At 42.4% G+C, this 18,290-nt stretch overlaps 1 protein-coding gene across 6 annotated transcripts in view; it reads right to left on the bottom strand.

Annotated features, from left to right (window-relative positions):
• The window catches only part of klhl17 (kelch-like family member 17), a 31,863-nt gene that overhangs the window by 11,863 nt on the left and 1,710 nt on the right, over nt 1–18,290 (bottom strand). The window contains exons 2-9 of one of the 6 annotated variants that reach the window (XM_036988172.1): nt 13,210–13,288; nt 12,350–12,614; nt 11,841–11,909; nt 11,157–11,278; nt 7,675–7,896; nt 3,778–3,894; nt 3,357–3,600; nt 570–714 (exon numbers count right to left, since the gene is read on the bottom strand). In XM_036988172.1, the coding sequence (XP_036844067.1) occupies nt 570–714; nt 3,357–3,600; nt 3,778–3,894; nt 7,675–7,896; nt 11,157–11,278; nt 11,841–11,909; nt 12,350–12,563 (1,133 nt within the window). In that variant the 5' untranslated portion in view covers nt 12,564–12,614; nt 13,210–13,288. Of the gene's footprint in view, nt 1–569; nt 715–3,356; nt 3,601–3,777; nt 3,895–7,674; nt 7,897–11,156; nt 11,279–11,840; nt 11,910–12,349; nt 12,615–13,209; nt 13,289–18,290 lie in introns of those variants that run through there. The other 5 variants (XM_036988174.1, XM_036988173.1, XM_036988176.1 and 2 more) reach the window with 5 other exon arrangements.

Raw genomic sequence — 18,290 nt, 5'->3', positions numbered from 1 at the left:
TCCAGTGTTGCGGATGGTTCCATATCGAAGCCATATCGGATGGTTCCATATCGGATGGTTTCATATCGAAGCCATATCCGATGGTTCCATATCGAAGCCATATCGGATGGTTTCATATCGAAGCCATATCGGATGGTTTCATATCGAAGCCATATCGGATGGTTTCATATCGAAGCCATATCGGATGGTTTCATATCGAAGCCATATCGGATGGTTTCATATCGAAGCCATATCGGATGGTTTCATATCGAAGCCATATCGGATGGTTTCATATCGAAGCCATATCGGATGGTTTCATATCGAAGCCATATCGGATGGTTCCATATCGAAGCCATATCGGATGGTTTCATATCGAAGCCATATCGGATGGTTCCATATCGAAGCCATATCGGATGGTTTCATATCGAAGCCATATCGGATGGTTCCATATCGAAGCCATATCGGATGGTTTCATATCGAAGCCATAACTAATGTTGTGCTAGCTAGCACGACATTAGTTATGGCTTTTATCATACCCGAATCCAAACCATATAGAGGTAAAAGAATGGTCTGATGAGGTCATTTATTACCCTCCCACAGCGTACAGCTTGTTGCCAATGGCCGCCACGCCCACACGTGCCCGCCGAGTGGACATGGATGCCACCATGTGCCATCGGTCAGTCCGCGTGTCGTAGGCCTCGCAGTCACCGTGGATAGCAAACAGACTGCCGCCACCTGGGCAAAACACAAGACAAAAACAACGTCATCTAAATATTTGAAGCGGCCATTTAAATACACTATATATTTAAAAAAAGTATATGGACACCCCTTCAAATTAATGGATTCGGCTATTTCAGCCACACCCGTTGCGGACAGGTGTATAAAATCAAGCAAACAGCCATGCAATCTCCATTGGTAGTAGAATGGCCTTACTGAAGAGCTCAGTGACTTTTCATGTGGCACCGTCATAGGATGCTACCTTTCCAGCAAGTCAGTTTGTCAAATTTCTGCCGTGCTAGAGCTGCCCCGGTAAACTGTAATTGATGTTATTGTGAATTGGAAATGTCTAGAAACAACAACGGCTCAGCCGTGAAGTGGTAGGCCACACAAGCTCATAGAACAGGCCCGCCGAGTGCTGAAGCGTGTAGCCGTGCAAAAACTGTCTGTCCTCTGTTGCATGCAATGTTTGACGAGCAGGTGTCCACATACTTTTGGACATGTAGTGTCAACATTTGTCTTTTTACAGGTTCAATGCCCTAAAAAAATACACTAATATTTCTAGACATGGTAAGCGCCAAACTTCTTTAGAATAATTGCTGCATCCAATCTATTTCAAATGTAATGTTTGAAAATGTAATGTTTTATGTATCTGTGAACAAGTTAGCTTTTAACCAAGGGCCAAATTCAGGATCCCTGTTTCCTAATGGCACTCTACAGATTCAGAAATTAAAGAATGTGAATTTGTTGGGCTTGTATAATATGTATGTATGTATGTATGGTGCCTTCAGAAGGTATTCACACCTCTTGACTTTTTCGACATTGTTGCGTTACAGCTTGAATATTGTATTACATTGAGAATGTGTCACTGATCTACACACAATACCCAATAATGTTACTGATTTACACACAATACCCCATAATGTCACTGATCTACACACAATACCCCATAATGTCACTGATCTACACACAATACCCCATAATGTCACTGATCTACACACAATAGCCCAAAATGTCACTGGCCTACACACAATAGCCCATAATGTCACTGGCCTACACACAATACCACATAATGTCACTGATCTACACACAATACCCCATAATGTCACTGGCCTACACACAATACCCCATTATGTCACTGGCCTACACACAATACCACATAATGTCACTGATCTACACACAATACCCCATAATGTCACTGGCATACACACAATACCCCATTATGTCACTGGCCTACACACAATACCCCATAATGTCAAGGTGTAATTATGTTTTTACACATGTTTTGAAATGTATAAAAAATGAAAAGCTTAAATGTCTTGAGTCAATCAATATTCAACCCCTTTGTTATGGCAAGCCTAAATAAGTTCAGGAGTAAAAAATTTCTTAGCAAGTCACATAATGAGTTGCATGGACTCACTCTGTGTGCAATAATAGTGTTTAACATGAATTTGGAAATGACTACCTCATATCTGTACCCCACACATACAGTGGTTCCTCAGTCGAGCAGTGAATTTCAAACAGATTCAACCACAAAGATCAGGGAGGTTTTCCAATGGTTCACAAATAAGGGCACGTATAGGTAGATTTTAAAAAAAGCAGACATTGAATATCCCTTTGAACATGGTGCAGTTATTAATTACACTTTGGATTGTGTATCAATAAATTCAGTCACTACAAAGATACAGGTGCCCTTCCTAACTAAGTTGCCAGAGAGGAAGGAAACTGCTCAGGGATGTCACCATGAGGCAAATGATGACTAGAACAGTTACAGTTTAATGGCTGTGATAGGAAAACATTGTAATTACTCCACAATACATAACAGAGAGAAAAGAAGGAAGCCTGTACAGAATACAAATATTCCAAAACATGCATCCGGTTTGCAATAAAGCACTAAAGTAAAACTTCAAAAAATGTGACAAAGAAATTAACTTTATGTTCTGAATACAAAACATTATGTTTGGGGCAAATTCAACACAACACATCACTGAGTACCACTATTTATATTTTAAAAAATGGTGGTGGCTGCAACATGTTATGGGAATGCTTATCAACAGTAGTGAGATTTTTGGGATAAAAAAAAAAAGATTAAAGCAAAACAAAGGCAATATCCTTGAGGAAAGCCTGGTTCAATCTACTTTCCACCAGACACTGGGAGATTAATTCACCTTCCAAAAGGACAATAACTTAAAACACATAAATATTCACTGGAGTTGCTTACCAAGATGACATTGAATGCTCCGGAGTGGCCTAGTTAGTTTTGACTTAAATGGCTGCCTAGCAATGATCAACAACCAACTTGACAGACCTTGAAGAATTAAAAATAATAAATGGGCAAATATTGTACAATCCAGGTGTGCAAAGCTCTTAAAGACTTACCTAGAAAGACTCACAGCTGTCATCGCTGCCAAAGGTGATTCTAACATGTATTGACTCAGGGGTGTGAATACTTATGTAAATTAGATATTTCTGTCATTAATTTAATACATTTGCAAAAATTTCTAAAAACATGTTTTCAATTTGTGAGAAAAAATATATTTAATCTATTATGAATTCCAGCTGTAACAAAAAATGTGGACTACGTCAACGTGTATGAATACTTTCTGAAGGCACTGTGTGTGTGTGTGTGAGTGAGTGAGTGAGTGAGTGAGTGTATGTACCCTGGTGGGTAACCTCGGGGGCACACTGACCGACGGCGAAGAGCACGGGGCTGGCGCCCTCGCAGCGGCGCGGCCGGGTACGGCTGTTACTCAGCACACCCCTCTGCTCGGGCATAAGATGGTACTTGAGGGCCTCGATGAGCAGGTCCTTGCACTCAGAGTGGTGGCGCACCAGCAGCTCCGTGTCCACGTTGCTCATGAGGAAATCCCTCCGCAGCAGGGGCAGACGCACGCACTTCATCAGCTAGAGTGGGAAGGGGAAGGGGGGGGGGGGGCAGACGCTTTTATCCAAAGCGACTTGTAGTAGTGCGCGTATACATCTTGGTACGGTGGCCTCAGCAGGAATGGACACCCACAATCCTGACGTTGTAAGCACCAGGATTCACCAACTTAACCACACAGCTGCACGTCTAAATCTTACCCAGGGTACGTGCTGCCTGCGCCCATCTATGTCGTGTTTGACCCAGCTCAGCACAGCCCGGTATACCTCCTCTTCTGACGGTACGTTCAGGTTGTCACTGGAGATCAGGTCTAATACCTTAACAGAAAGAGGGGGAGAGAGAGAGAGGGACACACTCATCACATGTGGGCCACAACAGTTTGCATGACACAAAAATAAAACATTAATTCATTCACATTTACCTTGGCATGTTCATTTCGGAATTACTTGAAAAAAGGTCAATTTCACTCCCAGCTATTTTTAGAATGAGCCGAGGTAAATATGTGCATGTATATGTGCAAATTGTCATGATGAAAATGGCTATGAATCATAATCCCAGCACCACAGCGAGAGACAATGTGGTGGTGTATCTAGCCTACAGTAGGAGTTCATAACGTTTCTGTACCCATATAACTGTAGCTATGGGTAAGGGTGTGTCCTGCTATATTAGATCGTGACTATGAAGTGCGCGGGTGTACGCTTCAGTGCGTGTGTATTGCACAGAGGCTAGCACTGTTCCTAGACTGGGGCTCGGCCGTAGTGGCCAGCTGCTGCTGAGATCAGTCGAATAGCAGCAGCCTCAGAGGAAGAGCATCAGCTAATCCACAGGAACTACAATCCCCACAGAACAGTCAAGCACAGTACAGCATAGCACAAAATGAACAGCCTCCGTTCCTCTAGTAGCATTATTGCCCTGTATCCCCCTCAACATAACACATAGGCTACTGTAGCATATACTGACACAGTGTGTGTGTGTGTGTGTGTGTGTGTGTGTGTGTGTGTGTGTGTGTGTGTGTGTGTGTGCATGCGTGTCTGTCTGACATGTGAAGTATACCTGTCACAAGTGTGTGAGAGAAATAGCAAAAGACAGTAGCTACACAACAAATGTCTGTGTACATCAGTCATGATGACAATGTGTAGTAGAATATGACCAGGAGATCCAGTCAGAACAGTTGCCAGTCCTCTCGTCTAAAAGGAGGAAATCACGAGTTTCACAGCTCTGTGAGCTCAAAGATGCTCAGAGCAGTTGGTTAATAAATCCTACCCTGCTTGCAGAGCTCGGTGACGGGCACACGACAGCTGCAGAGAGGAATAAAAAGAGAACGAAAAGAGAGAAAGGCAATGAAACTAAAGAGATCGAGAGCGTGAGAGAGAGAGAGAGAGAGGGGAACGAGAGAGAAGCACCACAGCTGGCTACCCCGCAGCTCTGTTTCAGACGTCCCATAGCCATTTTACTCTTGGCTAATGGACTGTGCCCCATAAAATGTCACAATGGCGCAGTTCTGAGACTTGACAATCTGGGAGAGACGTGCTGTGTTCACACTCATGGAGGGGATCCACCCTATTCGTATCGGGATTGGTTTGTTTGAGGTGAGGAGGTAAAATGTGACGTCGTCGCTCTCGTAGTTAGTGGCTACCCTATCAAAACGGTTTGATTTTGTTAAGTTCAGGTCATTCATTTCCCAAGCATAAGCTGTGAGGGGTTGTCGTCTCTTGGTGCACTCCCAAGAGAGACAGGTGAGTAACATTAAGATGGTAGGGAATGAAAGAGTGTAGTGTAGAGTTCTGATCAGCTCACTCAAGGCAAGTGAATGAAAGAGGATAGTGTGGTGTTCTGGTCAGGGAGAAAAATATTTTATAGCCCCCGCCTAACAGCTGGTGCTGTCACAGCTGTCACATATCCTAACCTTGTGTTCCCCAACTGGTGGCCCAGGTGACTATTTGTCCCCCCAAGTTTTCTGAGCAAAAAATATTAGAATAATAATTCAAAAGAAAAAACATTGTTGGACATAAAATACTCTAAAAACACAAGCAAATCAACTCCAAGAGATTTGAATTTTGGGAATCTGTTCCAAAGTATAGTTACGCATAATAGAGAGAGATACAGTGAGCTCCAGAAGTATTGTGACAGTGAAACGGGTTGTCGTCCTTTTGGCTCTGTACTCCAGGACTTGAAAGGATACAATGACTTTCATCCAAATCAGGTGAACCGTTTAGAAATGACAGCACTTTTTGTAAATTGTCTCCCTCCCCTATTTTAGGGGACCAAAAGTACTGGGACAAATTCAATTATGTATATTAAAGTAGTCAAAAGTTGAGTATTTGGTCCCATATTCCCAGCACGCAAGGATTACATCAAGCTTGTGACTCTAAAAACTTGTTGGCTGCATTTGCTGTTCCTTTTTGTTGCATTTCAGATTATTTTGTGCCTTATAGAAATGAATGGTAAATAACATTATTTACCATTCAAACAATAAACACATTCCTTTTGGAGTCACTTAAAACAAGAACATAATATGTTTCTAAACACTTCTACTAATGAGGATGCTACCATGATTACGGATAGTCCTGAATGAATCGCGAATAAATATGAGTGAGAAAGTTAGACGCACAAATATCATAACTCCAAGACTTGCTAACCTCTCACTATTACAATAACAGGGGAGGTTAGCATTTCATATCAAACCCCCAAGACATGCTAACCTCTCACCATTACAATAACAGGGGAGGTTAGCATTTGTGGGATGAAAATGGATGAAAATGCCCTCAAATTAAAGCTGACAGTCTTTAACCTCATAGTCATTGTATCATTTAAAATCCAAAAGGTGCTGGAGTACAGAGCCAAAACAAACAAATAAATGTGTCACTGCCCCAATACTTTTGGTGCTCACTGTATATGATTGTATACAAATGTAAACAAGGTTTGAAAAGATAACATTTTAGTTAAATGTTACACAGTATCTGGGCTTCTTGCAATCGATTTGCAGTCTACATTTTTTTTACATTTTTATTATTATTATTTATTAACTTAAACGGCCCATGGCTGAATCTTTGTTGATGATCCCTGGCCTAACCTGTCATGTCTGACACCATCTCTCTAAACTTATTTTCACTAATAAACACACCTAGGTATGCCTCTAAGACCAACTCAGACCCTAACACAGACTATTGACTTCAACACCTCAAATCTTCCCAAAGGATCCATGGAGCGTTCTCTTCTCTCCACATGATGCTAGGTTGCTAACTGTCCCATTCACTTCTAATGGTCTCCTGGCATCTTGTAACAACACATACACCATGGCTGTGTTCCAGGCTGACTACATTGCAGACGCATGCCAGATCTCACAATGCCTAACTAGCTAACCACATCGCATGATATAGCAATGAGATGCACGACTGCGCAGTCGATGACTAGCAACCATTGGTAGCGAGCAACGTCTGCAATGTAGTCGGCCTGGAATGCGCCCATCTTTGGAAGTTCTCTGCCTGATTACCATTTCGAGGGTATGACCCCCAACAAGGCTGTCATTGGACAAGTCCAGACACTGAGTTGACGTGACATAAAACTAGTCCGGGTCAGGGAGGCGGAGATCACGATGAGTTAAACTACAAGAGACATTGATTGACAAGGAGCTGAGGATTTCTGTCTAGTGAGTGTTGAAAGGGAACTACGCACTTGTCTTTGCTGCTTGCTCTTTGAAGGCCCTTGAGGGGGTTGAGGAAAGGTTAGAACACGACCAGATGTCCTCCTCTTTTTGCCGGAAAAGGGGTGAGAGAGAGTGTCAGAGAGGGAGAGTCGGAGACTAATGCTAAGCTAACCTATCTCAGTGTGTCTTTCAATTTACCATTTGAAATACTAACTACCAGAGAAGTGGACAGCACTCACCAGAGCTATTTTCCCAGTGTTTCTACAGCTTGCAGACTCCCAACATCAGTGCGCAAGTCAAAGTGCACCAAAAGTGCCCTGATAGCTTTCAACAATTCCAATGCAACTCATTAGCTAAAGGAGATCCCAACGCTGCCACCAAATGCAACATCAAGTCGTTCTGTGCGGAAAAGCATATAACATGCTATTTCAGGACTCTTTCTGGCCCCTACCTGCTTTAGCGGCAGCAGCATGAACTCCTCAGTCTTGGACACCTCCACAAAGTGCTGCAGGACGTACTTGTGCGCCGACTTGAGCAGGTCGCTGCAGGAGTGCGTGTCGGCAAAGCTGCGGATGCCCAGGCAGTTGGAAGGGTCCAGCTGGCTGAGGAGGAACTTACAGCAGGCGTCCCTCACCCCGTTGAGCTGCAGCAGGCTGGCCGCTGGAAGCAATGTCTGGAAGCAAATGAGTTATATAAAACAATATGTAGAATGTGGCAGAATTATATGGGATAGGATGTGAGGAATGGTATAGGAATGTACAGTACAGGGTAGGTTTATGGTGTGATGGGAAAGGATGTGACAGATGGGATGGGATTTGACGGTACTACAGTTGAAGTCGGAAGTTTACATAAACTGAGTTTAAATCTATTTGGCTAAGGTGTTTCACAATTCTTGACCTTTAATCCTAGGAAAAAATCCCCAGCTTAGGTCAGTTAGGATCACCACTTTATTTTCAGAATGTGAAATGTCAGAATAATAGTAGAGAGAATTTTTTATTTCAGCTTTTATTTCTTTCACCGTATTCCCAGTGGGTCAGAAGTTTACATATACTTAATTAATATTTGGCAGCATTGCCTTAAAATGGTTTAACTTGGGTCAAACATTTCAGGTTGCCTTCCACAAGTTGAGTGAATATTGGCCCATTCCTCCTGACAGAGCTGGTGTAACTGAGTCAGATTTAGTGGCCTCCTTAATCGCACACGCTTTTTCATTTCTGCCCACAAATTTTCTATAGGATTGAGGTCAGGGCTTTGTGATGGCCACTTCAATACCTTGACTTTGTTGTCCTTAAGCCTTTTTGCCATAACTTTGGAAGTATGCTTGGGGTCATTATCCATTTTGAAGACCCATTTGTGACCAAGCTTTAACTTCCTGACTGATGTCTTTAAATGTTGCTTCAATATATCCACATCAGTTTCCGGTCTCATGATGCCATCTATTTTACTGCGGGGTCCCATGGTGTCTATACTTGCGTACTATTGTTTGTACAGATGAACGTGGTACCTTCAGACATTTGGAAATTGCTCCCAAGTATGAATCAGACTTGTGGAGGTCTACAAAAAATGTTGAGGTCTTGGCTGATTTCTTTTGATTTTACCATGATGTCAAGCAAAGAAGAACTGAGTTTGAAGGTAGACCTTGTAATACATCCACAGGTACACCTCCAATTGACACAAATTATGTCAGTTAGCCTATCAGAAGCTTCTAAAGCCATGACATCATGTTCTAGAATTTTCCAAGCTGTTTAAAGGCACAGTCAACTTAGTACATGTAAACTTTTGAACCACTGGAATTGTGATACAGTCAATTATAAGTGTAATGATCTGTCTCTAAACAATTGTTGGAAAAATTACTTGTGTCATGCACCAGGTAGATGTCCGAACTTGTTTGTTAACAAGAAATTTGTGGAGTGGTTGAAAAACAAGTTTTAATGACTCCAACCTAAGTGCATGTAAACTTCCGACTTCAACTGTATATATAAAAGGGTATAAAAAGGGTATAAAAGGAACATAAATACTTTTACAAAGTCATGTACAGTGCATTCGGGAAGTAGTCAGACACTTTGACCTTTTACACATTTTGTTACGTTACAGTCTTAGTTCTAAAATGGATTGAATAAAAAAAATCCTCATCGATGTAAACACAATATCCCAATATGCCAAAGCGAAAACAAGTTTTTAGAAATGTTTGCTAATGTATTGAAAATAGAAAACAAAAGCCTCAGACCCTTTGCTATGAGACATGAAATTGAGCTCCTTGTGCATCCTGTTTTCATTGATCATCCTTGAGATGTTTCTACAGCTTCATTGGAGTCCACCTGTGGTATTTTCAATTGATTGGACATGATTTGGAAAGGCACACACCTGTCTATACAAGGTCCCACAGTTGACAGTGCATGTCAGAGCAAAAACCAAGCCATGAGGTTCAAGGAATTGTCCGTTAAGCTCAGAGACAGGACTGTGTTGACGCATAGATCTAGGGAATGGTACACAAACATTTCTGCAGTATTGAAGGTCCCCAAGAACACAGTGGCCTCCATGGAAGAAGTTTGGAACCACCAAGACTCTTCCTAGAGCTGTCCGCCCGGGCCAAACGGAGCAATAAGGGGAGAAGGGCTCCAGAGTTCCTCTGTCTAGATGGGAGAACATTCCCGAAGGACAACCATCTTTGCTGCACGCCACCAATCAGGCCTTTATGGTAGAGTGGCCAGACGGAAGCCGCTCCTCAGTAAAAGGCACATGACAGCCCGCTTGGAGTTTGCCAAAAGGCACCTAAAGGACTCTCAGACCATGAGAAACAAGATTCTCTGGTCTGATGAAACCAAGATTGAACTCTTTGGCCAAAATGCCAAGCGTCAGGTCTGGATGAAACCAGGCACCATCCCTATAGTGAAGTATGGTGGTGGCAGCATCATGCTATAGGGATGTTTTTCAGCAGCAGGGACTGGATCGAGGGAAAGATGAACAGAGCAAAGTACAGAGAGATCCTTGATGAAAACCTGCTCCAGAGCGCTAAGGACCTCAGACTGGGGTGAAGGTTCATCTTCCAACAGGACAACAACCCTAAACACACAGCCAAGACAACGCAGGAGTGGCTTCGGGACAAGTGTCAATGTCCTTGAGTGGCCCAGCCAGAGCCAAGACTTGAACCTAATCAAACATCTCTGGAGAGACCTGAAAATACCTGTGCAGCGAAGCTCCCCATCCAACCTGACAGAGCTTGAGAGGATCTGCAGAGAAGAATGGGAGAAACTCCCCAAATACAGGCGTGCCAAGCTTGTAGCGTCATACCCAAGAAGACTCGAGGCTGTAATCGCTGCCAGAGGTGCTTCAATAAAGTACTGAGTAAAGGGTCTGAATACATATAGAAATGTGATATTTCAGTTTTTTTATTTTTAATAAATTAGCAAACATTTTTAAAACCCTGTATTTGATTTGCCATTTATTGTGTGTAGATGAATGAGTGGGGAAAAAAAACAATTTAATCAATTTTAGAATAATGCTGTAACAAAATCTGGAAAAAGTCAAGGAGTATGAATCTGAATGCACTATAAATATCAGTATCTTATTGTGGAATACTTTAAAAGGTTTTAAAGGGCAATTATTTAGCGCAAAATTATTTCAGAGCTAAGAAGACAGAGATATTACAACAAGAGTCAAATACATCTTAAACCCTGACAGATTTTGTGCCTTCCACAAACTTCTGAGTAACTCTGACGCTAACTCTTCGCTAGGTACCAGCGGTCAGAGAAAAAGATACGCTTCAAGAAAAAGTGTTCAAGACTACCATTTAGAATAATGACGGTACATTAGGGCTGTGTCACAAATGGCGGTCTTCCCTACATACTACTTTTCACCAGAGTACTATGCAATGCACATAAGTAGTGCACTCTATAGGGAATAGGGTGTTATTTTAGACACTTTTCTCCCTACCTGCACGTTGCCCTCCCCCACCACGATTTCTGCCGTGTAGGCATACTGAACCAGCTGTTCCAACGCCTGGGGGTCAATGTCATGCAGGGTCACGTGGGTCTGACGACTCTCCGACATCTCATCTGTATGACCAGAGGCAGACAGAGTTTTCCACTTAATAAAGTCTGCAATACATGTGCCTGTGTCTGTGCGGACAATCCAATACAACACTCATCTCTACGTACATTTAACTGAAAAGAAAAGAGAGAGTGTGGTGTGTGTGTTTAACATGGTATACTCTAATTATCACATACAGTATATCTCACATAGAGCACTTCTATCTCCCATAAGACACACATTCTTATAGGGAAGTCACTGCATAGCACTCATTTGTAGACGTCTGTGTGATCAATTGTTTTGACTGTCAGACAATATTTGTGTAATTCTGATCCCTGGATCTATGCAGCGCTTGCACTAAGCCAAACGCTGGTGAAGAAGCATGATCACAGCAGCATGGAAGGGAGTTCAATTGTGCCATAAGATCAAAAAGAGCCATCACGCACGCACAGGCACACCAGCGTTTTGTTTATATTGATTAGATTTGTGAGCTATATCAGCAGATTTGTATAGGCCTAGGTTTAAAGCATGGTCAGTTGAAAAGAAGCCTAGTGGGAAGTCTTAACGCCTCTCTCTCCAGGGACATACCCTCACAAAGCTCTAGTCTGAGCTGCAGGATGGAGGAGGAAAACTTGGACACACACCTCACCTGGTGACCTATGACCCCAACAGGAAAGAGAACGCACACAAACAGGGAGGAGGAAGGAAGTGGTCACTGGTGAGGAAGTAAGAGCAAACAAATGAGGTGTTGCTCACAAGGTGAGATGCCACTCACACATTGAGCGAAATGTAGCACAGTTCAAAGCACAATTCATTTAAGCATCAACCAAGAATCGCCAAAAACATGTCACACACCACTTTGTTCATGGTTCTAATAATTAAAACACATCCAATTTGTTTATATTCCGTAGCAATGGAGAATCGTGCAAGCTTCAATAGTGTAATGAGGCGTGGAAGAGAGACAGCTAGGGTAAAGAGAGTAAGACGGTGGCTAAAAGAGGGTGACTAACACGAGGGATGAACACTTGTGAAGCCGTGGAGGAACGGAAGAGCAGTCTCAGTAGCAGGGAGAGCGAACTCCGCGGAGGGATACTTACTTGTAAACATGGCATGGAAGTAGGGACTGCAGGAGGCCAGCACCACCTTGTGCGCCTTGATCTCCTTGTTGGAGACGTGCAGCACGATGTCGCAGAGCAGGCCACGCTGGCGCATCCTGTTCATGGACACAAACGAGTCGTGGTAGTGGCGCTTGGAGTTGTGCGAGATGCTGTGGCCGTCACGGTTCAGCAGCTGCATGCCCCCCTCCATCATGGTGCCGTGGTCAGCAGCAGCCGGCTCCTGCTTGGGCCTCACTCTGGGCGACTGTGACACACAAGAGCCATTTTGGTTTATTCCATACAAATACAACGCAATTCAATTGACCCCGATTTGATACAATTACCCCCTGGCTGAATTATTATTATTTTATCTAATAGGCTACTTACTGATTGTGTCATAGACCAGGTTTAGTGTCACAATACTCTATACCAAAACGACACCACGGCGGCATAAACAAAAAAGGCATATTAGCCAAAGTCACAGAATGGCACTTGATGCAGACAGATGAACTCAACTACTGCTCTGTTCAATTGTTTGGCATCTTCTGTATCATTATATTACATTTTCTTCGAGGCAAAATTCTTCAGAGACAGCATTGTATGCATTAATTAACCAATTATACAATCAATTTGACTTTGTTTTTACCGATGTAACAACATAATAATTTATTTGTATGGTAAATCTCTATAGATGACAATGGCGCTGCAATGGATAGCTGCCGTTTTACAGGCTCCTGATCAATTCTGCTATTTTGTGAGTATTTTTGCGCTGATCTGAACTTTTTTTGTACATGAGGTTTCCGCCATCTTTTCCCCAGGCCCGAAAAGAGCTTCTGGACATCAGAACAGCGATCACTAACCTCGATTTGGATGATGATTTCTACTTCAACAAGTCGGCAGTGCAGGATAATCTGCTCACCCCAGACAAGGCCCTAATCCCTGAGACTCGGGAAAGGAAGATACTGTGTTAGAGAGGCCGACTTGCAGGCACCCTGACAAAACTACGTTGGCGAGTAAATAACCCACCTTTTCCTTCCATTCTATTGGCAAAATAAATCATTACTGGAGAACTGTATTATCCTATATTTCTCAGAGTTGTGGCTGAACAAGGACATGGATAATATACATCTAGTTTTTTTTCTATGCACCAGCAGGACAGAACGGCTCCCTGGGGGAGGTGTGTCTCTTTGTTAACAACAGCTGGTGCGCAATCTCTAAAATTAAGTCAATCTCGAGGTACTGCTCACCCAAGTTAGAATACCTCATGATAAGCCGTAGAACAGGGATCATCAACTAGACTAAGATTTTTTTATTGAGTGGATGATCGGAACATAATTACAAATAATTTGTAGACTGCAAGTTGACTACAAGAAGCCCAAACTGAGATAATATTTGACTAAAACATAATAATTTCAAACCTTGCTTTTATTAGTATATGATCACGTGTCTCTCTATTATGCATGGAAATAATTGGGAACAGATGTCCCAAATTAAAATCACTTGGAGCTGATTTCCTGGTGTTAAAAAAAAAAGAAAGTATAGTGCGGAGAACAAGTATTTGATACACTGCTGATTTTGCAGTTTTTCCTACTTGCAAAGCATGTAGAGGTCTGTAATTTTTTATCATAGGTACACCTCAACTGTGAGAGACGGAATCTAAAACAAAAAAAATAAAAAAATCACATTGTATGATTTTTAAGTAATTCATTTGCATTACATAAGTATTTGATCACCTACCAACCAGAAACGGGGGTCCACATACTTTTGACCAAGTAGTGTATTTACTACAGAATAAACATAACAGGATAAAAACAAAAGAATAACAATACAAATTTTAAGACTCAAAAAAAGCACCCTAATGAAAAGCCAAGCTAAAAAGGTGTGTTTTAAGATCTCTTTGAAATATGTCCACAGTTTCGGCCCCCATCAGGTGCTCTGGCAAGCTATTCCAGACGCAGGGGGCATAGTAACTAAAGGTAACTAAAAGGCCAGTGCCAGAGAACCTGAGGGACTTACTGGGTACACAACTCAACAGCACGTTGAGTTGTCTTCACGAATCCTGGCTAACAAGTTGAATCAATAATACAAAATTGGGTTTAATTATTTATTTACTAAATACCTAACTAAATCACACAGAATTACATATACACAGAATGAATTATACCTTGATTACAAATTATGTCATAAAGGAAAATGTCCCTGGTGGACGGAACAGATATGACAGCTGGTTACACAAAAGAAAAAGGGTCTGGGTTTGAGTGAAAGAGCGGGAAAACTGAGGAACAAAGGGCGAAGCTGTGCTATCGTAAATACAGTAAGTATCTTATGCATACCACCCATTTGGAAAAGGAAAATGCAATAAATATTTACTCTGAGCTGCGCTTCGGTAGGTTGGTGGTAAATGGAAGGCTGTGTTGCCCAACCGAGTCCTTTGAAGAATGTCTCTGGTGGTAAATTGGATATGTTGTAGTAACATTGTTGTATGGTAGACGGGTTACTCTGTCTGTTCTTTCCTAGCCTACGTTTGCAGCTGCTGTTGCTAACTCAACGGCTAGGAGGTATCACTTTTGTAGTGAATAAGAGTTCAAAGTTCATACCATTCGCAACCAAAGCTCACGCCGAGGTTGGCTTCGTTCTGTAGTTATTATCTGAACCATTCTGACATCGGACCGTCATCCTCACATCCTCGGAACAGGAGGTTACATTTTCGTCAAGGCTTTATATAGGAAGGGAGGGCGTGTTTGAAAAGTTTTATAACCCATGTCTCTTCACAGGGGCAGCCACTGATTAAGCAGAGCTCTAACCTTATGAAAACCCAAATCTCTCATTTGGAAGCTAAAATTACATTTAATCTCTTCACCAATAATTTTATATTCAAACATTTAAATTGAACAACAATTCCATGTGACTCCGATAACTACAATGTGCAGACTTTCCACTGTAGAGTTTATGTCATCCTGTCATTAATAAGAATGTCTCAGATGACAACCAAACTGACATCATATTCATTAAGTACCACCGCATATGTTCAATTGGTCAGATTACCAGAATATAGTTCAATTCCCCCCACCTTCTGATGTTCCCAGAATCTCTACGTTAACCAAGGGGTTTTCAAATGTCACATCAGTAGGGTAGAGAGAGGAAAAAGGGGGAAGAGGTATTTATGACTGTCATAAACCTACCCCCAGGCCAACGTCATGACACTTTGGATCTTCATGCCTGATAACCTAGGGCCTTTAAGAATCCACTGTCTATGTGTGCTATAGATTCCATAGACTCTATGGAGACGTTGTACTAAATATATCAGTGTAGGATGCATTAGTTTTAACTGTGCAGTGCACAAAAATATCCTTTAACAAATTAATTGTTTAACCATAGACGGAGAAGCATGTCAAATGTCACCACTGCTGCATAGGGCTTCTGTCTCACACACACACACACACACACACACACACACACCATGTTCTAATGCCCAGGGCAAATAGCTGGCATCAGGCTATTTTGCACATTGGTACTTTGCAAACCTTAAAATGACATTTAAGCAGCAGAGGCTCCTTGGGGGAGGACTGTCCCGCTCTGAATAATTTTTTTATGTTCCTTTTTAGATAACACTATACTAAATATATTCATGTCACCAAACATCAGTCTGTAGGGTAGCACCATGTTGTAGCCGAAGGACAGCTAGCTTCCATCCTCCTCTGGGTGCATTGACTTCAGCACAAAACCTAGAAGGCTTGTAGTTCTCACCCCCTTCCATAGACTTACACAGTAATTATGACAACATCCTCCAACCCAACTTGAGCTCTTGCAGCATGAACTGACGTCTCCCCCCCAATCAAAGGATTCTAAAATTAATCTAGTACTGAAAGCATAAGCTATAGCTAGCTAGCACTGCATAAAATGTGGTAGCAAGAAAGAGAGAACTAGTTATATTTCATATTTCCACTTTCACTTACTTAGCTCGTGAATACAGCTAGCTAGTTTAGCCTACTCAAACAGAGAGGGATGCAATGTTAGCTAGCTGCCTATAGCTATCCAACACTTGAAGTCTTCCAAGTCAAGGTAAGATTTTGGTTTTATTAATTTATTGCCACCGAAGCCTGCCAGTGCAACTGCTAAACTATTTGCTGACTGTATACAGTACTGCATGATTGTAGCAGGTTTACTAACACTTTAGATCTAGTAGCTATGTTGACTATGGCGTTATAATATGATGACAACGATTTAGGCTGTGTGTAGAGGTTAGCAGTTATGATATGAAGGTTTGGCTTGGAAAGGTTTTTTCGCATGGTCACAGATTGCTGATGTGTTGTGCACTGAATTCCACAAGAAAAAGGGAGAAGGTGAGGGAGAAGAGAACGTAGCCGCAAGAAGAAATTATACAACAATCAAAGAGATCATCCTGTAACGCATTCGGAGTCTATTGTAGCGGTTTCAGGGGTTGTGTTGTGGATGGACGGTATGTGCCTGCGAGGTTTCCGTGTTTTCTGGCTACCAGGACCATAGACAGCAATGGCAAGTATTCCCCAGAGGCAGGACCATGGACAGCTCAGGTGAAACTTCCGGACTGCAGCAGAACAGCCACACCTGTCTCCAGTTGTATTTAGAGACTAAACTGCAGACAGGTGAAACCAATCAGGGCCTCTACTTAAACACGTCCTAGGTTTGCTTTCTTGCCCTTTTTTTTTTTATTTGACCCCAGCTGGTGAAGGAACAGGAGGCTATTGGAGAGACTGAGCATACAGTGGAGAAGGTGGTTTACCGGAATAAAGTAACTGATGATTTCAACACGGAGTGAACCCCCAAAGACCAAGATTGGAGGACTGGTGACGATGTATTTACTTTGCTTGTTTGAGTTTTGTATATCACGAACTCTGCTGGTACCTGATAAAATAAACCGTGTTAACTCTTCACGTGGACTGGTGGTATGTGTTTATGTGTAAACCCTGCCCTGCAAAGATCATGCCGCTGAAACCGCCACAGTATTCAGACCCCCTCCCAATTTCCACATTTTGTTACTTTACAGCCTTATTCTAAAATGTATTAGATAAATGTCCTTAATCTACACACAATACCCCATAATGACAACGTGAAAACAGGTTCAGAGATTCTTGCTAATGTATATAAAAAATGATACCTTATTTACATAAGTATTCAAACCCTTTGCTATGAGACTCAATTGAGCTCAGGTGCATCCTGTTTCCATTGATTATCCTTGATGTTTCTACAAATTGATTGGAGTCCACCTGTGGTAAATTCTATTGATTGGACATGATTTGAAATGGCACGCACCTGTCTATATAAAGGTCTCACAGTTGATCATGCATCTCAGAACAAAAACCAAGCCATGAAGTCAAAGGAATTGTCCGTAGAGCTCAGAGACAGGATCGTGTTGACACACAGGTCTGGGGAAGTGTACCAAAATATTTCTGCAGCACTGAAGGTCCAAGAATATAGTGTCCTCCATCATACTTAAATGGCGGTACCAAATTAATTCCAAGACTCACCCTAGAGCTGGCCGCCCAGCCAAACAGAGCAACCGGGGAAGGGCCTTGGTCAGGGAGGTGACCGAGAACCTGATGTTCACTCTGACATAGCTCCTCTGTGGAGATGGAAGAAACTTCCATAAGGACAACCATCTCTGCAGCACTCCACTAATCAGGCCTTTGTGGTAGAGTGGCCAGACGGAAGCCACTCCTCAGTAAAAGGCACCTCAGGTTTGATCAAACCAAGATTGAAGTCTTTGGCCTGAAGCCAAGCGTCACATATGGAGGAAGCCTGGCACCATCCCTATGGTGAAGCATGGTGGTGGCAGCATCATGCAGTGGGGTTATTTTTCAGCTGCAGGGACTGAGAGACTAGTCAGGATCGAGGGAAAGATGAAAGGAGCAAAGTACGGCGAGATCATTGATGAAATCCTGCTCCAGAATGTTCAGGACCA

The sequence above is a fragment of the Oncorhynchus mykiss genome, chromosome 9 (assembly GCF_013265735.2).
Source record: "Oncorhynchus mykiss isolate Arlee chromosome 9, USDA_OmykA_1.1, whole genome shotgun sequence".
NCBI lineage: Eukaryota > Metazoa > Chordata > Actinopteri > Salmoniformes > Salmonidae > Oncorhynchus > Oncorhynchus mykiss.
Note: the sequence above shows the minus strand (reverse complement) of the source record. Positions and strands in the feature narration are given on the sequence as shown.